The sequence below is a fragment of the Somniosus microcephalus genome, chromosome 32, assembly GCF_052327205.1.
Source record: "Somniosus microcephalus isolate GS21.2 chromosome 32, FLI_Smic_1.0, whole genome shotgun sequence".
NCBI classification, from domain to species: Eukaryota; Metazoa; Chordata; class Chondrichthyes; order Squaliformes; family Somniosidae; genus Somniosus; species Somniosus microcephalus.
The window spans coordinates 40,261,141-40,284,328 of NC_141018.1; the positions used below are offsets into that span (position 1 = coordinate 40,261,141).

Sequence of the window (23,188 nt, forward strand, 5' to 3'; positions counted from 1 at the left end):
TCTTCACTCACAGACACATTGACAGTCACAGATGACCAGCCCATCGGTTTTTGCTGGTGTTGGTTGAATGAGAAATATTGGGCAGGCCACGGGGAGACGCCTGCTCTCGGTGTAGGGCGATGGGAATAGAGTTGCACGGACGAGACATTACACAGCAGGTCGATAATACTTAAAATAATCAAATTCTTCGATAGGGTAGAGAGAAACTATTTCCTCTGGTCAGGGAGTCAGAACAAGCGGGCACAATCTTAAAATTAGAGCTAGGCCGTTCAGGAGTGGAAATCTGAAACTCTATCCCCCAAAAGGCTGTGGATGCTGGGGTCAATTGGAGCTTTGAAGACTGAGATTGCTCGATTTTAGTTGGGTACGGTTATTGAGGGATTTGGAGCAATGGCAGGTAAATGGAGTTGAGATACAGATCAGCCATGATCTAATAGAATGGTGGAACAGGCTGGAGGGGCTGAATGGCCTCCTCCTGTTCCTATGTTATTACTGTGACCCAGGTGAAGGGTCAAGGCTACCACTGCTGGGCAACAAGATTGGAACAGAGATGAGGCGTTACATCAGGAAGTAGTGAAAGATGACACCGTTCCTGGGTTTAAAAGCCAGTAGATTGTAGATGGAAGGGGATCTGATGAAGGTAAGGAGCTCATCTTTCTGAGGTATTGGTAGGAGGTGGTGCTGGGATTATTGGATTACTGTACATAGGATATATGGCACCGAAACAGGCCATTCGGCCCAACCAGTCCATGCCGGTATTTATGCTCCACTCGAGTCTCCTCCCGTTTTTCTCCTCTATCAGCGTAGCCTTTTATTCCCCTCGCTCTCATGTGCTTATCGAGCTTCCCCTTAAATACATCGACACTATTCGCTTCAACTACTCCCTGTGGTAGCGAGATCCACATTCTCGCCGCTCGCTGGGTAAAGAAGTTTCTTCTGAATTCCCGATTGGATTTCTTGGTGACTATCTTCTGTTGATTTGAACAGTGAAGATGCAGGGAGGAGGAAGCATGTAGAGCAGAGTATTCGGAACATTGAGAACGGACAGTTCAGAGGCTCATGGAGCAGATTATTAGCATCAATAAAATAGCAAGAGACCAGTAAGGTTGGAGCAGAGAGAGAAAGGGGGGGAAATTAGTCTCCCTGAATTCAATTCTTCAGCCCTCTGACCCACTGTACAGTTGCTGTAATACTGGGATCAGAGCTGGCACAGCCTGCAATCTGCACACTCCAAATGTCTCTGATATTTTTAGTCAGTAATCTAGATAAAGCTTAAAATTCTATGAAATTCTGTTCCATTTATGATTTTGCGATAATGCTACTGCATTTCCATGTGAGGCTGAGTGGAGCTGGTTACAGGGGAAGTGCCTCTGATCAGGATTAGCAGTGAGATGATGTTTAGCTCCTGAAGTTAGATCACAATGAAGAGGCCTTTTGCCTCCTCATCCCTTTCCAAAAACTTGCCAAATGCATTTCCATGACAAATGTGCCCCTTTAAATAGAGGAGTTATATTTTAGATTAAAGGGTAGATGCAGCAAAGGTGTGCAACCACAAGGAGCCTCACTGGATGGGCACACAGACCAGAGACAGAGCTAGAACTCCACAGCCCAAACTCTGAGCCGCTCTCCCATCTAGCAAGACCCATCCTGGACCTGCAGCTTTGCTCAACTCCCCCTCAGCACCCACTCTGGAGACTGAGTGTTCTATTTTGCACTAAAGCCGTCCCACTTCACCTCCCCCCGCTCCCCTGCCCACTTCCCCATCCTGCTCCACTGTCCCATATCCCCCTTCCCTGACCGCCATCCCCCTGTCCCGCTCACCCCTGTGCTGATGCTCATTACCGCGCACTAACCATCGCTCCATCCGACAGGGTCTGTATTGTGTCTGGGACCCCTCCCATTGTCCGCACTATCTGCACCCTGTATATTTTATTCAGACTAATATTAAGGCATCTTCTTAGTAATGGGATTAAGAGAAAAGCCATAAACACAGGAAATCTGAAATAAAACCGAAAGTGCTGGAAATACACAGCTGGCCTGTCAGTACCTGAAAGAGAGAAGTGGGGTTAGGGCTTGATATTTGGGGTAAATCAAATGTGTTGCTGCTATAGTTTCAAGGATGTCAGTGAACTGTCAGGTTTCTCCAATCTCTGAGTGTTAAAATAAAGCTCATTTAGAGACTGACAATGAAATCCTTACACAACCGCTTGTCATGAAATTGGTATGAGAGCGAGGGCCATGAATTATTTATCACGGCTCCCATTTGGGCCCAGCTGCAGATCTTGCTGACTGCTGGTTGCCGTGGAATGTCTGTTATTTACGGGGAATCGGTGCCGAACCACCCAGAATCTCCCTCAATCCAGAAGAAAATATTCCCTCCAGGACGTTAATCTCTCCGACTGCAGCCCCAGAGTCCCAGCCATTCGGGAAGAGGCGGAGGAGAAGGTTTTTTTGTATGGGACATTGTGTGTGAGAGAGTTAACGAGGCTGATGGATCTCGCAGTCAGCAGGTATTGTGCTTCGATTGTCCTTTCACACTGAACAGCAGCTCTGGTCCCAGTCACAGGAGAATTGTCGGGGACTCTTTCAGTTCACAATTAGCTTGCAGTCGAGAGCTCTGTCCATCCATTGTCCCAACAGCTGCAGAGATTAAACACAAGCTGAAAATGGAGGCACTGTGAGATTCGATGAGAAGCTTCACTACATGCCTTGGCTCTGGACTGTACAATTGTCAGATCAATGCCATGTTTCTGTTTCCATAGTGACCAGCTGGGTTGTATAGTCATTATTTCAGGCACCGAAGGTTATACAGAACCTTAGCCCTCGCCAGAGAACAATGCCGCATCGAGAGTGTCTCCCTTCCCCCATCCTTACACAAAATCAAGGCTGACACTTCAGTGCAGTGCTGAGGGAGCGCTGCACTGTCAGAGGGGCAGCACTGAGGGGGTGCTGTACTGTCAGAGGTGCTGTGTTTTGGTTCAGATGTTAAACCCGCGCCTGCCCTCTCGGGTGGACGTAAAAGATCCCACGGCACTATTTCGAAGAAGAGCAGGGGCGTTCTCCCCGGTGTCCGGCCCAATATTAATCCCTCAACCAACACCACTGAAAGAGATTATCTTTTCTCCTTTCCTCGCCTTCCCCTGAGTTGCCTCACACAGCTATTTCTCGACACCCCCTCCAGTGACCTGGCCATAGTTAGTAAACCTGGCCCCCAGCCTCAGCCCCCAGGCCACAGGCCCTGTACCCCAGTGAGAGTCGGTGTGTGGATCCCGTACCCCAGTGAGAGTCAGTGTGTGTGGAACTGTACCCCAGTGAGAGTCAGTGTCTGTGGAACCCGTAACCCAGTCAGAGTCAGTGTCCGTGGAACCCGTACCACAGTGAGAGTCGGTGTCTGTGGAACTGTACCCCAGTGAGAGTCAATGTCTGTGGAACCCGTACCCCAGTGAGAGTCAGTGTCTGGAACTGTACCCCAGTGAGAGTCAGTGTCTGTGGAACCTGTACCCCAGTGAGAGTCAGTGTCTGGAACTGTACCCCAGTGAGAGTCAGTGTCTGTGGAACCTGTACCCCAGTGAGAGTCAGTGTCTGTGGAACCTGTACCCCAGTGAGAGTCGGTGTGTGGAACCCGTACCCCAGTGAGAGTCAGTGTCTGTGGAACTGTACCCCAGTGAGAGTCAGTGTGTGTGGAACCCGTACCCCAGTGAGAGTCAGTGTCTGTGGAACCCGTACCCCAGTTAGAGTCAGTGTCTGTGCAACCCGTACCCCAGTGAGAGTCAGTGTCTGTGGAACCTGTACCCCAGTGAGAGTCGGTGTGTGGAACCCGTACCCCAGTGAGAGTCAGTGTGTGTGTAACCTGTACCCCAGTGAGAGTCGGTGTGTGTGGATCCCGTACCCCAGTGAGAGTCAGTGTGTGTGGAACCCGTACCCCAGTGAGAGTCAGTGTCTGTGGAACCCATACCCCAGTGAGAGTCGGTCTGTGGATCCCGTACCCCAGTGAGAGTCAGTGCCTGTGCAACCCATACCCCAGTGAGAGTCAGTGTCTGTGGAACCCGTACCCCAGTGAGAGTCAGTGTGTGTGGAACCCGTACCCCAGTGAGAGTCAGTGACTGTGGAACCCGCACCCCAGTGAGAGTCCGTGTCTGTGGAACTGTACCCCAGTCAGAGTCAGTGTCTGTGGAACTGTACCCCAGTGAGAGTCAGTGTCTGTGGAACCCGTACCCCAGTGAGAGTCAGTGACTGTGGAACCCGCACCCCAGTGAGAATCAGCACCTTCAAGAGAGGAGGGAGGAAAGTGACTGGACAGTAGTGTGAAGCTGATGGGCAGGATTTTCATTGGGCCGTGGAGGCGGGACTGGAGGCGTGCGGGGGGGTTAAAATCTCGAAATCGGGGGGCACGAACCCATCCCGCCCCCAATCCGCCTCCATGCCAGTTTCAAAGGTGGCGGATACCCAACCTGTGCTGGGAGCCGCTTCTCCGAGGCGGGAAGTGGATTAGTGCCAATTAACTGCCTGTTAACAGGTAGTTAACGGGCAGTTTTTAGCCTAATCCCTATTTTTATTCCTGAAGTGTGGGATTTCTGACGGCTCCAAACCACGCCAAGTTAGCGAGGTGGACCGTCGGGCTGAAGGGCTTGGAGGGTTTGAGATGTCAATGTTCAGGTGAGTGATGTGTGCATGAGTGCAGAGGTAAGTGTATTTGGTGTGTGTAAAGTGTTTAAAGAAGTTTTACTTACCTTTACAGCCTTCCTTCTTTCAGGTCTCGGGAGTCCCTCATCTCACCGGCACAGAAAGCAGAATGGCCGCGAGCTGTCAAAAGTTGCAGCATTCAGCTTTCTGTTCTGGAGAGATCTCTAAATCAGCCTGAGAGGAAGGAATTAACTTAGAGTACAGATTGTCAGTGTTTGACAGCTTCAAACAGCTGTCAAACACTGATATTTCATCTGTCAAAAGCTCTTGACAGATGAAATGTCAATCTGTGACGTCACCTGTTGCTGGGTGGCCCTTAATTGGCCTGCTGAGCCCGCTGGGCAGCTCAACAAGGTCAATCAAGTGAAGATCGCGTGGGTTGGCCACAACTCGATGGAGGCGGGACTACAACCCCAAAAGTTGTAGTCCCGCCTCCTACACGCCTCCAGTATCAAAACCCAGCCCGATGTGTCTGAAATAGTGGCGGGTATTTGATTCCAGTGCAGGGCGGTGTTGTGAGTGATTTCCTGTGGAGGGTGTGTACACACTGACACCAGTTTAATGTGTGTGAGAGGATCATTGTCGGAGTAACAGAGGTGATCCAAGCAGCCAATGCAGGGCTGCTGCAGGATGAGTAGAGCTGGGAGTGCAGCCTGCTGACAAGACTAATGGTGAAGAGACCCATCGTTTCCAGCCAATCTCAAACACAGTGATGGATCGTGAATGTAATAAACAGAATTAGAAAGTACGAACAGGGGGGGAATTTGCATGGAAAGGCATTGATTTTACAGCAGATGATAGGAATTTAAAATTAGGGCTGATCTAAGCAAATAGCAGGGCTAGAGCTGGAGCCTGTGCCCTTGAAGGACCAAGTAAATACCGCTCCAGGCTAGAAAGAGAGGTGCAAGGCATCAGGGTTGTGTGACTGACCAGAGCAAATGTGACCGAGACTCCGGGGGCAGGTCCGACCGAGAATCTGAGAATCATTTTCAAGGCTATGACTCCTGCCCTGACCTGTTACATCAGAATCTGACATTGCAGAATTAGGAATTATTTCCTTTGAAGTCAGTTTCAAGAACAGTGTTTTCAGGAGAAAATAACCTTTTTTTGTGGTTTGTGCTGTTCTCTGGTGCAGCAGCAGTTGGGAGCGTTTAATATGCCTCAGAGCCACTGTGGGGAAATCAGTCAGGTCTCCACCTCCTGAGCACCCAGAGTCCTCTGACTGGGGTCTTCGATAAGGATAGGATGCTTGTGGAACCCGTACCCCAGTGAGAGTCGGTGTCTGTGGAACCCGTACCCCAGTGAGAGTCAGTGTCTGTGGAACTGTACCCCAGTGAGAGTCAGTGTCTGTGGAACTGTACCCCAGTGAGAGTCAGTGTCTGTGGAACCCGCACCCCAGTGAGAGTCAGTGTCTGTGGAACTGTACCCCAGTGAGAGTCAGTGTCTGTGGAACTGTACCCCAGTGAGAGTCAGTGTCTGTGGAACCCATACCCCAGTGAGAGTCAGTGTCTGTGGAACTGTACCCCAGTGAGAGTCAGTGTCTGTGGAACTGTACCCCAGTGAGAGTCAGTGTCTGTGGAACTGTACCCCAGTGAGAGTCGGTGTCTGTGGAACCCGTACCCCAGTGAGAGTCAGTGTCTGTGGAACTGTACCCCAGAGAGAGTCGGTGTCTGTGGAACCCGCACCCCAGTGAGAGTCAGTGTCTGTGGAACTGTACCCCAGTGAGAGTCGGTGTCTGTGGAACTGTACCCCAGAGAGAGTCAGTGTCTGTGGAACCCGTACCCCAGTGAGAGTCGGTGTCTGTGGAACTGTACCCCAGTGAGAGTCAGTGTCTGTGGAACCCGTACCCCAGTGAGAGTCAGTGTCTGTGGAACCTGTACCCCAGTGAGAGTCAGTGTCTGTGGAACCCGTACCCCAGTGAGAGTCAGTGTCTGTGGAACCCGAACCCCAGTGAGAGTCGGTGTCTGTGGAACTGTACCCCAGTGAGAGTCAGTGTCTGTGGAACTGTACCCCAGTGAGAGTCAGTGTCTGTGGAACTGTACCCCAGTGAGAGTCAGTGTCTGTGGAACCCGTACCCCAGTGAGAGTCAGTGTGTGTGGAACTGTACCCCAGTGAGAGTCAGTGTCTGTGGAACTGTACCACAGTGAGAGTCAGTGTGTGTGGAACTGTACCCCAGTGAGAGTCAGTGTCTGTGGAACTGTACCCCAGTGAGAGTCAGTGTCTGTGGAACCCGTACCCCAGTGAGAGTCGGTGTCTGTGGAACTGTACCCCAGTGAGAGTCAGTGTCTGTGGAACCCGTACCCCAGTGAGAGTCGGTGTCTGTGGAACTGTACCCCAGTGAGAGTCAGTGTCTGTGGAACCCGTACCCCAGTGAGAGTCAGTGTCTGTGGAACCCGTACCCCAGTGAGAGTCAGTGTGTGTGGAACTGTACCCCAGTGAGAGTCAGTGCCTGTGGAACTGTACCCCAGTGAGAGTCAGTGTCTGTGGAACCCGTACCCCAGTGAGAGTCAGTGTCTGTGGAACCCGTACCCCAGTGAGAGTCAGTGTGTGTGTGGAACCCGTACCCCAGTGAGAGTCAGTGTCTGTGGAACCCGTACCCCAGTGAGAGTCAGTGTCTGTGGAACCCGTACCCCAGTGAGAGTCAGTGTCTGTGGAACCCGTACTCCAGTGAGAGTCAGTGTCTGTGGAACCCGTACCCCAGTGAGAGTCAGTGTGTGTGTGGAACCCGTACCCCAGTGAGAGTCAGTGTCTGTGGAACCCGTACCCCAGTGAGAGTCAGTGTCTGTGGAACCCGTACCCCAGTGAGAGTCAGTGTCTGTGGAACCCGTACTCCAGTGAGAGTCCGTGTCTGTGGAACCCGTACCCCAGTGAGAGTCAGTGTGTGTGTGGAACCCGTACCCCAGTGAGAGTCAGTGTCTGTGGAACCCGTACCCCAGTGAGAGTCAGTGTCTGTGGAACCCGTACCCCAGTGAGAGTCAGTGTGTGTGGAACTGTACCCCAGTGAGAGTCAGTGTCTGTGGAACTGTACCCCAGTGGGAGTCGGTGTCTGTGGAACTGTACCCCAGTGAGAGTCAGTGTCTGTGGAACTGTACCCCAGTGAGAGTCAGTGTCTGTGGAACTGTACCCCAGTGAGAGTCAGTGTCTGTGGAACTGTACCCCAGTGAGAGTCGGTGTCTGTGGAACCCGTACCCCAGTGAGAGTCAGTGTCTGTGGAACTGTACCCCAGTGAGAGTCAGTGTCTGTGGAACCCGTACCCCAGTGAGAGTCAGTGTCTGTGGAACCCGTACCCCAGTGAGAGTCAGTGTCTGTGGAACCCGTACCCCAGTGAGAGTCAGTGTCTGTGGAACCCGTACTCCAGTGAGAGTCAGTGTCTGTGGAACCCGTACCCCAGTGAGAGTCAGTGTGTGTGTGGAACCCGTACCCCAGTGAGAGTCAGTGTCTGTGGAACCCGTACCCCAGTGAGAGTCAGTGTCTGTGGAACCCGTACCCCAGTGAGAGTCAGTGTGTGTGGAACTGTACCCCAGTGAGAGTCAGTGTCTGTGGAACTGTACCCCAGTGGGAGTCGGTGTCTGTGGAACTGTACCCCAGTGAGAGTCAGTGTCTGTGGAACTGTACCCCAGTGAGAGTCAGTGTCTGTGGAACTGTACCCCAGTGAGAGTCAGTGTCTGTGGAACTGTACCCCAGTGAGAGTCGGTGTCTGTGGAACCCGTACCCCAGTGAGAGTCAGTGTCTGTGGAACTGTACCCCAGTGAGAGTCAGTGTCTGTGGAACTGTACCCCAGTGAGAGTCAGTGTCTGTGGAACCCGTACCCCAGTGAGAGTCAGTGTCTGTGGAACCCGTACCCCAGTGAGAGTCAGTGTCTGTGGAACCCGTACCCCAGTGAGAGTCAGTGTCTGTGGAACTGTACCCCAGTGAGAGTCGGTGTCTGTGGAACCCGTACGCCAGTGAGGGTCAGTGTCTGTGGAACCCGTACCCCGGTGAGAGTCAGTGTCTGTGGAACTGTACCCCAGTGAGAGTCAGTGTCTGTGGAACCCGTACCCCGGTGAGAATCAGTGTCTGTGGAACTGTGCCCCAGAGAGAGTCAGTGTGTGTGGAACCCGTACCCCAGTGAGAGTCAGTGTCTGTGGAACCCGTACCCCAGTGAGAGTCAGTGCCTGTGGAACCCGTACCCCAGTGAGAGTCAGTGTCTGTGGAACCCGTACCCCAGTGAGAGTCAGTGTCTGTGGAACCCGTACACCAGTGAGAGTCAGTGTCTGTGGAACTGTACCCCAGTGAGAGTCAGTGTCTGTGGAACTGTACCCCAGTGAGAGTCGGTGTCTGTGGAACTGTACCCCAGTGAGAGTCAGTGTCTGTGGAACCCGTACCCCAGTGAGAGTCGGTGTCTGTGGAACCCGTACGCCAGTGAGGGTCAGTGTCTGTGGAACCCGTACCCCAGTGAGAGTCAGTGTCTGTGGAACTGTACCCCAGTGAGAGTCAGTGTCTGTGGAACCCGTACCCCAGTGAGAGTCAGTGTCTGTGGAACCCGTACCCCAGTGAGAGTCAGTGTCTGTGGAACCCGTACCCCAGTGAGAGTCAGTGTCTGTGGAACTGTACCCCAGTGAGAGTCGGTGTCTGTGGAACCCGTACGCCAGTGAGGGTCAGTGTCTGTGGAACCCGTACCCCGGTGAGAGTCAGTGTCTGTGGAACTGTACCCCAGTGAGAGTCAGTGTCTGTGGAACCCGTACCCCGGTGAGAATCAGTGTCTGTGGAACTGTGCCCCAGAGAGAGTCAGTGTGTGTGGAACCCGTACCCCAGTGAGAGTCAGTGTCTGTGGAACCCGTACCCCAGTGAGAGTCAGTGCCTGTGGAACCCGTACCCCAGTGAGAGTCAGTGTCTGTGGAACCCGTACCCCAGTGAGAGTCAGTGTCTGTGGAACCCGTACACCAGTGAGAGTCAGTGTCTGTGGAACTGTACCCCAGTGAGAGTCAGTGTCTGTGGAACTGTACCCCAGTGAGAGTCGGTGTCTGTGGAACTGTACCCCAGTGAGAGTCAGTGTCTGTGGAACCCGTACCCCAGTGAGAGTCGGTGTCTGTGGAACCCGTACGCCAGTGAGGGTCAGTGTCTGTGGAACCCGTACCCCAGTGAGAGTCGGTGTCTGTGGAACTGTACCCCAGTGAGAGTCAGTGTCTGTGGAACCCATACCCCAGTGAGAGTCAGTGTCTGTGGAACTGTACCCCAGTGAGAGTCGGTGTCTGTGGAACTGTACCCCAGTGAGAGTCAGTGTCTGTGGAACCCGTACGCCAGTGAGGGTCAGTGTCTGTGGAACCCGTACCCCGGTGAGAGTCAGTGTCTGTGGAACCGTATCCCTGTGAGAGTCAGTGTCTGTGGAACCCATACCCCGGTGAGAGTCTGTGTCTGTGGAACTGTATCCCTGTGAGAGTCAGTGTCTGTGGAACCCGTACCCCGGTGAGAGTCAGTGTCTGTGGAACCCGTGCCCTGGTGAGAGTCAGTGTCTGTGGAACTGTACCCCAGTGAGAGTCAGTGTTTGTGGAACCCATACCCCGGTGAGAGTCAGTGTCTGTGGAACCCGTGCCCTGGTGAGAGTCAGGCCTAGATTTTCAGTGTGCCGTGAGGCGGGCTTTTAGGCAGGCGGGGGGGGCAAAACTCCTGAATTCGGGGGTCCCGACACCATCCCGCCCAAAACCCGCCTCCACGTAAGTTTCAGGGGAGGCGGGTACCCGCCCCGCACTGGGACCCGCCGACCCGAGGCGGGAAGGGATTAGTGCCAATTAACTGCCTGTTAACAGGTAGTTAATGGGCAGTTTTTAGCCTAATCCCTATTTTGAGGGGTGTCGTGTGGGATTCCCGACGGCTCCAAACCACGCCAGGTTAGAGCAGGCGGGCCGTCGGGTTGAAGGGCTTGGAGGGGTCGCGATGTCGGTGTTCAGGTGAGTGATGGGTGCATGAGTGCAAAGGTAAGTGTGTTTGGTGTGTCTAAAGTGTGTAAAGAAGTTTAAATTACTTGTACTTACCTTAACAGCCTTTCTTCCTGTAGGTGTCGGGTGTCCATCACTCAGCCGGCACTGAAAGCAGAATGGTTGCGATCTGTCAAAAGTGACAGCCTTCAGCTTTCATTGCTGGTGTGAGTTCTAACTGAGTCTGTGTAGAAGTTAGGTTGATTGGCCATGATAAAAATTGGCCCTTAGTGTTCGGGGGGGATTAAATACGTGGGGTTACGGGGATAGGGCTTGGGTGGGATGGCTGTCGGTGTAGGGACCGGGTGCTAGGGTTTGGATGATCAGCCATGATCTCGTTGAATGGCGGAGCAGGCTCGAAGGGCTGAATGGCCTACTCCTGCTCCTAGTTTCTTTGTTTCTATGACTCAGGTTAGAAGTCAGACTGTCAGTGTTTGACAGCTTCAAACAGCTGTGAAACACTGATATTTCATCTGTCAAGACCTCTTGACAGATGAAATGTCAATCTGTGACATCACCTGTTGCTGGGTGGCCCTTAATTGGCCTGCTGAGCCCGCTGGGTGGGCTCAACAAGGCCAATCAAGGGAAAATTGCGTGGATTGGCCGGACGTCGATGTAGGCGGGACTAAAACCTGAAAGTTGTAGTCCCAACAGCTTAATGAAAATCGACCCCTCAGTGTCTGTGGAACTGTACACCGGTGAGAGTCAGTGGAACTGTACCCCAGTGAGAGTCAGTGTCTGTGGAACTGTACCCCAGTGAGAGTCAGTGTCTGTGGAACTGTACCCCAGTGAGAGTCAGTGTCTGTGGAACTGTACCCCAGTGAGAGTCAGTGTCTGTGGAACTGTACCCCAGTGAGAGTCAGTGTCAGTGGAGCTGTACCCCAGTGAGAGTCAGTGTCTGTGGAACTGTACCCCAGTGAGAGTCAGTGTCTGTGGAACTGTACCCCAGTGAGAGTCAGTGTCTGTGGAACTGTACCCCAGTGAGAGTCAGTGTCTGTGGAACTGTACCCCAGTGAGAGTCAGTGTCTGTGGAACTGTACCCCAGTGAGAGTCAGTTTCTGTGGAACTGTACCCCAGTGAGAGTCAGTGTCTGTGGAGCTGTACCCCAGTGAGAGTCAGTGTCTGTGGAACTGTACCCCAGTGAGAGTCAGTGTCTGTGGAACTGTACCCCAGTGAGAGTCAGTGTCTGTGGAACTGTACCCCAGTGAGAGTCAGCGTCTGTGGAACTATACCCCAGTGAGAGTCAGTGTCAGTGGAGCTGTACCCCAGTGAGAGTCAGGATTACAGCCCGATCGTGAGCAGAATGGCCTGCGCTATGAAGGGCTCGCTGGTGTTTCTCTCCCCGCTTGATCCCTGATGCGCTATCAATTACTCATAAAAGACTGAGAGTTAGAAGAGTAACCAAAGGCTTTTATTAACAACAGAATGGAGGTCTGCCTCGAGTGGTCGACCGGTCCAGGATACAAGGGCTGGGGAGCAGTCACCTTTATACTAGGACCTGTGGGAGGAGTCAGCCGAGGCATGTCCAGGCATGTACACAGTGGAATACAAACAGGACAAACAGGAATACAAACAGTGGTTTACCACATTCACCCCTTGTTTAAAATTGAGTCCGGCGGGGTGAAGTGTATTAAAAGTTAGTGTATTGGAGTCTCTCCGGAGGTCTTGTCTGCCGCTGTGATCGGCGTGGCGACGGCAGGGGTAGTGAAGCTTCCGGCGTCGAGTCCAGCGTAGGCTGTGGCACCGGCGTGTCGTCCTCGTAGATGTCGAGCGGGTCGCGGGGCCCAGGCCTGCCGTCTGCTGGGGCTGGATATCGGATCGTGGGGGGGGGTGGTAGTGGGTAGTGGGTTACAGTGGTCCCCGAGGGTGCAAGGTCTCTTATGGAGACTGTGTCCTCCCGCCCGTCCGGGTATGCGATGTAAGCATACTGGGGGTTGGCGTGGAGGAGGTCGACCCTCTCGACCAGGGGGTCCGTTTTATGGGTCCTCACGTGTCTTCTCAGTAGGACCGGCCCTGGGGACGTCAGCCATGGCGGTAGCGATGTCCCTGATGTGGACTTCCTTGGGAAGACAAACATTTTCTCATGAGGGGTGGCGTTAGTGGCAGTGCAGAGCAGTGACCGAATAGAGTGGAGCGCATCGGGGAGCACATCCTGCCAGCGGGAGGTTGGAAGGCCCCTAGACTTTAAGGCTAGCAGGACGGCCTTCCAAACTGTCGCATTTTCTCTTTCCACCTGTCCGTTCCCCCGGGGGTTGTAACTGGTGGTCCTGCTTGTGGCAATACCCCTAGTTAGCAGGTACTGACGGAGTTCGTCGCTCATAAACGATGAGCCCCGGTCGCTATGGATATAGCTGGGGAAGCCGAACAGGGTGAAGAGGTTGTTCAGACATTTAATGACCGTGGCACTGGTCATGTCCGGGCAGGGGAAGGCGAACGGGAAACGGGAGTACTCATCAATAATATTGAGGAAGTACACATTGCGGTCGGAGGAGGGGAGAGGCCCTTTAAAATCAACGCTCAGGCGCTCGAAGGGGCGAGTGGCTTTTATCAGGTGGGCCCTGTCTGGTCTATAAAAGTGTGGTTTGCACTCAGCGCAGACTTGGCAGTTCCTGGTCATGGTCCTGACCTCCTCAATAGAGTAAGGCAGGTTGTGGGCCTTGATGAGGTGGAAGAACCTGGTGACCCCCGGGTGGCAGAGGTCATTGTGGAGGACCCGTAGTCTATCGATCTGCGCGCTGGCGCAGGTGCCACGCGATAGCGCATCCGGGGGTTCATTTAGCTTCCCGGGCCGGTACAAGATCTCGTAGTTGTAGGTGGAAAGTTCGATTCTCCACCTCAAGATCTTGTCATTTTTGATTTTGCCCCTCTGCTTGTTGTTAAACATAAAAGCAACTGAACGCTGGTCAGTGAGCAGGGTAAATCGTTTTCCGGCCAGGTAGTGCCTCCAATGACGCACAGCCTCCACAATCGCCTGGGCCTCCTTCTCAACAGCGGAGTGTCTGGTCTCCGGGCCTTGGAGGGTTCGTGAAAAGAAGGCCACGGGTCTCCCCGCCTGATTGAGGGTAGCGGCCAGGGCAAAGTCGGACGCGTCGCTTTCCACCTGGAAGGGGATGGATTCGTCCACTGCGTGCATGGTGGCTTTGGCAATGTCCTCCTTGATACGGTGGAAGGCTAAGCGGGCCTCTGCCGTCAAGGGAAAAGAGGTGGACTTGATCAGCGGACGGGCCTTGTCCGCATAGTAGGGGACCCACTGGGCGTAATAGGAGAAAAACCCTAGGCACCTCTTCAGGGCCTTGAGGCAGTGGGGCAGTGGAAGTTCCATAAGGGGACGCATCCGGTCGGGGTCGGGGCCGATGACTCCGTGTTCCACAACACAGCCAAGGATGGCGAGGCGGTTTGTGCGGAATATGCACTTCTCCTTGTTATATGTCAGGTTTAGGAGTTGGGCGGTGCGGAGGAATTTTTCGAGGTTTGCGTCATGGTCCTGCAAGTCACGGCCGCAGATGGTCACATTGTCCAGATATGGGAAAGTGGCCTGCAACGCATTTTGATCTACCATCCGGTCCATCTCCCTTTGGAAGACGGAGACCCCGTTGGTGACGCCAAAGGGAACCCTAAGGAAGTGATAGAGGCGGCCGTTTGCCTCAAAGGCAGTGTACTGGCGGTCCTCAGGGCGGATGGGGAGCTGGTGGTACGCTGATTTCAGGTCAATGGTCGAGAAGACGCGGTACTGCGCGATCTGGTTGACCATATCAGCTATACGGGGGAGTGGGTAGGCGTCCAGCAGGGTGTAGCGATTTATTGTCTGGCTGTAGTCGATGACCAGGCGCTGCTTCTCGCCGGTCTTAACGACCACAACCTGGGCTCGCCAGGGGCTGGTGCTGCCCTCAATAATCCCTTCTTTCAGGAGCCGCTCCACTTCGGTTTTAATGAAAACCCTGTCCCCGGCACTGTATCGCCTGCTCTTTGTGGCGATGGGCTTACAGTCGGGGGTGAGGTTAGCAAACAGTTGGGGGGGGGTGACTCTGAGTGTGGAGAGGTTGCACCTGGTGCGCGGCGGGCAATTTGGAAGCTGCTGGCTGCGGACTGTGAGTGGGGGTAGGGGTCCACCGTACGCCATCGTAACACTTTTAAGGTGGCACTGAAAATCTAAACCCAGCAGGACGGCAGCGCAGAGGTCAGGCAGGACCAGAAGTTTAAAATGATCGTACACGGTCCCGTCTACTACGAGTGTCACCACGCAGTAGCCGCCGATGTCCGCCGACTGGGACTCGGAGGCCATAGAAATCCGCTGTTGTGCAGGCAGGACTGGGAGAGAGCAACGCCGCACCGTGTCGGGGTGGATGAAGCTCTCCGTGCTCCCAGAGTCAAAAAGGCAGATTGTATCGTGACCATTTACCTTAATGTCCATTGTGGAACTGGCCAGTTGGTGCGGTCTCGCTTGGTCCAGTGTAACGGATGCCAGCGTAGGGGTCGGTGTGTCGCTGCGGGTATCAGATGAGGCGGTGTCGGGGGCCTGCTGCGTCCCGGCTGTCGTCCAAGATGGCGGCGTCCATGATCCCCATGTGGCTGGAGGCGTCCAAAATGGCTGCTGTACCGGTGATTCGCACACGGCCGGGGAGGTCCAAAATGGCGGCCCGCATGGCCCACACGCGGCGCTGCTGGGGTTCGGGGTGGCTTTGGCCCTGCAGACGCTAGCGTAGTGTCCCTTCTTCCCGCAGCCCGAGCAGATCGCGTTTTTCGCCGGGCAGCGCGCTCTGGGGTGTTTTGCCTGGCCACAGAAGTAGCATTTCTGGCCTTGGGGCACTGCTGTCTGGCCTTGGGACACTGCTGCGGTAGTTGGGCCGTTGTTGGGGTGTGGCTGGGGTGGCACGGCGCTATGAGGCGGTCCTACCGTGTCCCAGGCTGTCATTCCCCGCGGCGTCCACGGTGCAGAGGAGTAGGCATCCATGCCCTGGTAGGCTGCATCCAACGATAGTGCGAGTTCAGAGGCCTTGTTGAGGTCGAGGTTACTCTGCTCCAACAGTCGCTGTCGTGTGTAATTGGATCTGTGGCCCGCTACAAAAGCGTCCCGGATAAGTTCCTCTGTGTACACGGCGGCCTTTACATCCTTACAACCACAGGCCCGGCCAAGCACAGACAGTGCCTGAAGGTATTCCACGGTCGATTCCCCAGGTTGTTGTTTACGACTCCCCAGGAGGTGCCTGGCGTACACTTCGTTCACTGGGCGTGTGTACTGGTCCTTGAGGAGCTTGATAGCATCCGCGTACGAGGTCGCGTCTTGGATGACCGAGTACACTCGGTGGTTCACTTTGGAGGTCAGGACATCCAGTTTGTCCTCGTCCGATTTGATTGCTTCGGAGGCGGTCAGGAATTTTTCGAAACACTTAAGCCAGTGAGTAAACTTGGTGGATGAGTCCGCCTCCCGATGATCTAAGTCCAGGCATGCTGGTGTGAGGATCTTCTCCATTATAAAAATGTTGTTAATAAAATTGATGCGCTATCAATTACTCATAAAAGACTGAGAGTTAGAAGAGTTAACCAAAGGCTTTTATTAACAACAGAATGGAGGTCTGCCTCGAGTGGTCGACCGGTCCAGGATACAAGGGCTGGGGAGCAGTCACCTTTATACTAGGACCTGTGGGAGGAGTCAGCCGAGGCATGTCCAGGCATGTACACAGTGGAATACAAACAGGACAAACAGGAATACAAACAGTGGTTTACCACAATCCCCAATTACTGCATGCTTTACTATGTTAAAGGCTATATAAATGCAGGTTGTTGTTGTTGTGCACTGACGCCCTTCTCTTGTTGGCAGGTTGACTCTGCGAGCTGGGACTGGAATGTGAAGCGCCAGTGATTGTAACCGGCTAGCGCTGGTGATGATGGCGAGCTGCCCGCGAGAACCCCGGGTGAGTCCTTGCTCCACCCCCACTCACCGCCAGGACGACCCCACACACCAGACCTCCGCAGATTGGCAGGAGAAAGGCAAGGAGCCCTGTCCCGTCGCCGTGGATAACGATCTCCGTGACAACCTGGGGGACGGTGACTCGAGCTCGGACTACGTGAACAACACATCTGAGGAAGAGGAAGACTACGATGAGGGTCTGCCGGAGGAGGAGGAAGGTGTGACCTATTATATCAGATACTGTCCCGAGGAAGACAGTTACTTGGAAGACATAGGATGCAGCGGAGGGGGCTATGGGACTCAGGCTATCCCCACAGCGGAGGCTGATGACTGCCAGGAAGCTGTAGAAGAGGCCTGGGCAGAATCTAACGGGCTCTGCCACGCTGTGACTGAAGAGCCTGAAGTCCATGGGTGTGATGAAGGGCCTGATGATGGCCTCGAGGACTCGGACTGTGCTGCAGCCCCGGCAGAAATGAGCAGTGAAGGAATCGGCAGCAGTGAAGGGACCCCTCGGGATTACTCTCCCTCCGAGTCCATCGCCCAGTCCCCTCGGGCGGCCCAGCAGCACTGCAGCAAATCGGAAGCAGACGCAGAGGATGTGGAGGAGGATATCGATCAGATCGTGGCTGAAATCAAAATGAGCATGAGTATGAGCAGCTTGAACAGTGTCGGAGAGCAGAGCCCGGAGCAGGCTGGGAGCGGGAAGGCAGACAGAGGCCTGGCCATCTGTCCCGGGAAAGGGGAGGTGCTGCCCAGACTCTGCCAGGCATCACCTGGCGATGGGGAAAGGAGAGAAAGTGAAAAGCCGGGACCGAGGGCGGATGAGGAACGCAAGCAGTGGAACTCTGGGCAGGTAGGCATCGCCAATCGATACTTCCTCACAAGCTAAAGATCATTTTCTTTCCTTCCCACTTCTTTCTCCAGCTCTTCTGAAGAGGTTGTCTTATTCTGGAGTTCCCCAGGAGCTGCCCATCTCCCTTTGCCCTTCGCCCTATGGTACCTCGCCCAAATGGCCATTCGTCCAGTCCGAACCGAGACAGTGAGTGTTGGCAGGCTATTTGACTGTGGAGGGCTTGATGATACGCTTCACTCCACATCCAGACACATAGCAGGGGGCACTGGATTAGTATCAGGAGCAGGAACCCTGGCTGATGAACTTCTCGTGCTGGGATTGGTAAACTCAGCAGAGACTAGGGGTGGAGACTCGAGGTTGATAGAATGGTTACAGCACGGAAGAAGGCCATTCGGCCCATCGAGCCTCTGTTATTTTGTATCTACCGTGTGATGGGCTCAGTGCCACAGTACACCAGGCACTGCCTCACTGAAAGATGTTATTAACTGGGGGGAGGAGCCAGATTGATCGCAGCCCCTGAGGTTTCCACGGTGACGCAGTTCCACCAGTGATGTATTTAAACAAGACGATGAGCTTTCTCATGTCCTTCTATAATTATTTATGCCGGATATAAAATGATTTAATTTAATTTCCTTAACATATTAAGTTGGAAGTTGTACACTTCAGAGAGTATGAACAGTTCAGCAAATCAATGGTAGAAATAGATTTTTGAAATAAGGACAGATTTTCAATATCTCAGTAACATTTATAAATCTGAAACATAATTAACATTTTAAACACTCCTCCCATGCACCCTATTATTTAGAGGGGCAGCAGATGTTAATGGGTTCCCCTTAATCCCAGATATTTAAAGGGAGATAACGTGACACTCCTTCTGTCCCTCCGACACTCCCTCCCTCCCACATTACAACAGTGACAACACTTCAAAAGTACTTCTTTGGCTGTAAAGCACTTTGAGACGTCCGGTGGTCGTGAAAGGCACTATATAAATGCAAGACTTTCTTTTTCTCCCTCTCTCCCTCCCTCTGTTCCCCCGTTTCCCCCATCTCTCGGTCTTGCCTCATTACCCAGTCGGATGTGTTGAACTGCCTGGTCAGTCGCTGCCATTTCACTCAACGCCGCCTCCTGTGACATCAGCAGGCGGCAGTCTTCCGCACAATTCACTGTCCCCATTCATGCCAAATGGCTGCTCCCAGGGAGCCTCTAACCAGCTGTTAGAAACATAAAACAGTATAGCTTGAGATGGGCTGTGATAGTTCAGTGGGATACAATTCACTTTCTAAAATGGAACGTGGAAATGTGTCCCTTGGTGCTCTCAGCACTACACTCACTCTTTCCGTTAATCCCCACCTCTGCCCTCCTCTTCAACAGGTGCAGCCCAATACCGTCAGGGGAGCCCCTGGTCTGTCCCAGATCTGCTAATTTTAGCACAAGACTGTTTAAAACAACAACACTGAGCTTATAGTCTCATTCCAAGGGGCTACAGAATGGCTGGCTCAGTCGGGGCACTCTTCTCGTAGCGATGAAGCAATGTAGATAGGACAGTGTAGAGGGAGCTTTACTCTGTATCTAACCTGTGCTGTACCTGCCCTGGGAGTGTTTGATGGGACAGTGTAGAGGGAGCTTTACTCTGTATCTAACCCCGTGCTGTACCTGCCCTGGGAGTGTTTGATGGGACAGTGTAGAGGGAGCTTTACTCTGTATCTAACCCGTGCAGTGCCTGCCCTGGGAGTGTTTGATGGGACAGTGTAGAGGGAGCTTTACTCTGTATCTAACCCGTGCTGTACCTGCCCTGGGAGTGTTTGATGGCACAGTGTAGAGGGAGCTTTACTCTGTATCTAACCCATGCTGTACCTGCCCTGGGAGTGTTTGATGGGACAGTGTAGAGGGAGCTTTACTCTGTATCTAACCTGTGCTGTACCTGCCCTGGGAGTGTTTGATGGCACAGTGTAGAGGGAGCTTTACTCTGTATCTAACCCGTGCTGTACCTGCCCTGGGAGTGTTTGATGGGACAGTGTAGAGGGAACTTTACTCTGTATCTAACCCGTGCTGTACCTGCCCTGGGAGTGTTTGATGGGACAGTGTAGAGGGAGCTTTACTCTGTATCTAACCCATGCTGTACCTGCCCTGGGAGTGTTTGATGGGACAGTGTAGAGGGAGCTTTACTCTGTATCTAACCCGTGCTGTACCTGCCCTGGGAGTGTTTGATGGGACAGTGTAGAGGGAACTTTACTCTGTATCTAACCCGTGCTGTACCTGCCCTGGGAGTGTTTGATGGGACAGTGTAGAGGGAGCTTTACTCTGTATCTAACCTGTGCTGTACCTGCCCTGGGAGTGTTTGATGGGACAGTGTAGAGGGAGCTTTATTCTGTATCTAAATATCTGGATATATAAATGTATGGTCACATAGATGGATGGATGGAGGGTCAGATAGAGAGAAGGAGCGATGAATGTACAGAAGTACTAGTTGTAAAGAGGCGTTTCTTTGGTGTGTTGACAGGTCACTCCAGACACTGAGCAGCCACGGAAACAGCAGCGCTCTGACCTCAATGGCCCGCTCAACAATAACTATGTTTCCGAGGTGAGTTCAGTTCCTTTTGTTGTGATCTTTATTTGTTATTGCAGTGCCTATGGCTCAGTGCACCATCCGGTGTCTTCCAGAGCCAGCAGACTGGGATGGTCTCAGTTTATGTGGAACCAGCTGGAATCTGTTGTGGGAGGGGCAGTGGTCAAGGTGCCAGAATTGGTTCCAGCACACAGGGTAAGAAAGGGGAAAATCAGCCAGGATTCGTGCTCCTGGTCGCTTTCCAGCGACCCCTGGAATATGCACGTCAGGCTTGGCTGAAATGCTTCCAAGGTCTTGAATATTCTGCCTCCGCTCATCACCTTGGCTCACACATCAGAATGGCCATTTGGATGAGGAGGCCTCGGGCAGTCAGTGTGTGTGGAACTGTACCCCAGCGAGAGTCAGTGTCTGTAGAACCCGTACCCCAGTGAGAGTCCGTGTCTGTGGAACCCGTACCCCAGCGAGAGTCAGTGTCTGTGGAACCCGTACCCCAGTGAGAGTCAGTGTCTGTGGAACCCGTACCCCAGAGAGAGTCAGTGCCTGTGGAACCCGTACTCCAGTGAGAGTCAGTGTGTGTGGAACCCGTACCCCAGTGAGAGTCAGTGTGTGTGGAACCCGTACCCCAGTGAGAGTCAGTGTCTGTGGAACCCGTACCCCAGTGAGAGTCCGTGTCTGTGGAACCCGTACCCCAGCGAGAGTCAGTGTCTGTGGAACCCGTACCCCAGTGAGAGTCAGTGTCTGTGGAACCCGTACCCCAGAGAGAGTCAGTGCCTGTGGAACCCGTACTCCAGTGAGAGTCAGTGTGTGTGGAACCCGTACCCCAGTGAGAGTCAGTGTGTGTGGAACCCGTACCCCAGTGAGAGTCAGTGTGTGTGGAACCCGTACCCCAGTGAGAGTCAGTGTGTGTGGAACCCGTACCCCAGTGAGAGTCAGTGTCTGTGGAACCCGTACCCCAGTGAGAGTCAGTGTGTGTGGAACCCGTACCCCAGAGAGAGTCAGTGTCTGTGGAACCCGTACCCCAGTGAGAGTCAGTGTCTGTGGAACCCGTACCCCAGAGAGAGTCAGTGTCTGTGGAACCCGTACCCCAGTGAGAGTCAGTGTCTGTGGAACCCGTACCCCAGAGAGAGTCAGTGTCTGTGGAACCCGTACCCCAGTGAGAGTCAGTGTCTGTGGAACCCGTACTCCAGTGAGAGTCAGTGTCTGTGGAACCCGTACCCCAGTGAGAGTCAGTGTGTGTGTGGAACCCGTACCCCAGTGAGAGTCAGTGTCTGTGGAACCCGTACCCCAGTGAGAGTCAGTGTCTGTGGAACCCGTACCCCAGTGAGAGTCAGTGTCTGTGGAACCCGTACTCCAGTGAGAGTCAGTGTCTGTGGAACCCGTACCCCAGTGAGAGTCAGTGTGTGTGTGGAACCCGTACCCCAGTGAGAGTCAGTGTCTGTGGAACCCGTACCCCAGTGAGAGTCAGTGTCTGTGGAACCCGTACCCCAGTGAGAGTCAGTGTCTGTGGAACCCGTACTCCAGTGAGAGTCAGTGTCTGTGGAACCCGTACCCCAGTGAGAGTCAGTGTGTGTGTGGAACCCGTACCCCAGTGAGAGTCAGTGTCTGTGGAACCCGTACCCCAGAGAGAGTCAGTGTCTGTGGAACCTGTACCCCAGTGAGAGTCGGTGTCTGTGGAACCCGTACCCCAGTGAGAGTCAGTGTCTGTGGAACTGTACCCCAGTGAGAGTCAGTGTCTGTGGAACCCGTACCCCAGTGAGAGTCAGTGTCTGTGGAACTGTACTCCAGTGAGAGTCAGTGTGTGTGGAACCCGTACCCCAGAGAGAGTCAGTGTCTGTGGAACCTGTACCCCAGTGAGAGTCGGTGTCTGTGGAACCCGTACCCCAGTGAGAGTCAGTGTCTGTGGAACTGTACTCCAGTGAGAGTCAGTGTGTGTGGAACCCGTACCCCAGAGAGAGTCAGTGTCTGTGGAACTGTACCCCAGTGAGAGTCAGTGTCTGTGGAACCCGTACCCCAGTGAGAGTCGGTGTCTGTGGAACCCGTACCCCAGTGAGAGTCAGTGTGCGTGGAACTGTACTCCAGTGAGAGTCAGTGTCTGTGGAACTGTACCCCAGTGAGAGTCAGTGTGTGTGGAACCCGTACCCCAGAGAGAGTCAGTGTCTGTGGAACTGTACCCCAGTGAGAGTCAGTGTGTGTGGAACCCGTACCCCAGTGAGAGTCAGTGTCTGTGGAACTGTACTCCAGTGAGAGTCAGTGTCTGTGGAACTGTACCCCAGTGAGAGTCAGTGTCTGTGGAACTGTACCCCAGTGAGAGTCGGTGTCTGTGGAACCCGTACCCCAGTGAGAGTCAGTGTGTGTGGAACCCGTACCCCAGAGAGAGTCAGTGTCTGTGGAACTGTACCCCAGTGAGAGTCAGTGTGTGTGGAACCCGTACCCCAGTGAGAGTCAGTGTGTGTGGAACCCGTACCCCAGTGAGAGTCAGTGTGTGTGGAACCCGTACCCCAGTGAGAGTCAGTGTCTGTGGAACCCGTACCCCAGTGAGAGTCAGTGTCTGTGGAACTGTACCCCAGTGAGAGTCAGTGTCTGTGGAACCCGTACCCCAGTGAGAGTCGGTGTCTGTGGAACCCGTACCCCAGTGAGAGTCAGTGTGTGTGGAACTGTACTCCAGTGAGAGTCAGTGTCTGTGGAACCCGTACCCCAGTGAGAGTCGGTGTCTGTGGAACCCGTACCCCAGTGAGAGTCAGTGTGTGTGGAACTGTACTCCAGTGAGAGTCAGTGTGTGTGGAACTGTACCCCAGTGAGAGTCAGTGTGTGTGGAACCCGTACTCCAGTGAGAGTCAGTGTGTGTGGAACTGTACCCCAGTGAGAGTCAGTGTGTGTGGAACTGTACCCCAGTGAGAGTCAGTGTGTGTGGAACTGTACCCCAGTGAGAGTCAGTGTGTGTGGAACTGTACCCCAGTGAGAGTCAGTGTGTGTGGAACTGTACCCCAGTGAGAGTCAGTGTGTGTGGAACTGTACCCCAGTGAGAGTCAGTGTGTGTGGAACTGTACCCCAGTGAGAGTCAGTGTGTGTGGAACTGTACTCCAGTGAGAGTCAGTGTGTGTGGAACCCGTACCCCAGTGAGAGTCAGTGTGTGTGGAACTGTGCCCCAGTGAGAGTCAGTGTGTGTGGAACTGTACCCCAGTGAGAGTCAGTGTGTGTGGAACTGTACCCCAGTGAGAGTCAGT

General features: G+C 53.6%; 1 protein-coding gene across 4 annotated transcripts in view; it reads left to right on the top strand.

Moving 5' to 3' along the window:
• The window catches only part of apba2b (amyloid beta (A4) precursor protein-binding, family A, member 2b), a 56,206-nt gene that overhangs the window by 10,861 nt on the left and 22,157 nt on the right, over nt 1–23,188 (top strand). For 3 of the 4 annotated variants that reach the window (XM_085972487.1, XM_085972490.1, XM_085972488.1), the window contains exons 2-3: nt 16,456–17,398; nt 19,899–19,979. In XM_085972487.1, coding sequence (XP_085828613.1) covers nt 16,520–17,398; nt 19,899–19,979 — 960 coding nt within the window. In that variant the 5' untranslated portion in view covers nt 16,456–16,519. Of the gene's footprint in view, nt 1–2,285; nt 2,511–16,455; nt 17,399–19,898; nt 19,980–23,188 lie in introns of those variants that run through there. The other variant, XM_085972489.1, reaches the window with a different exon arrangement.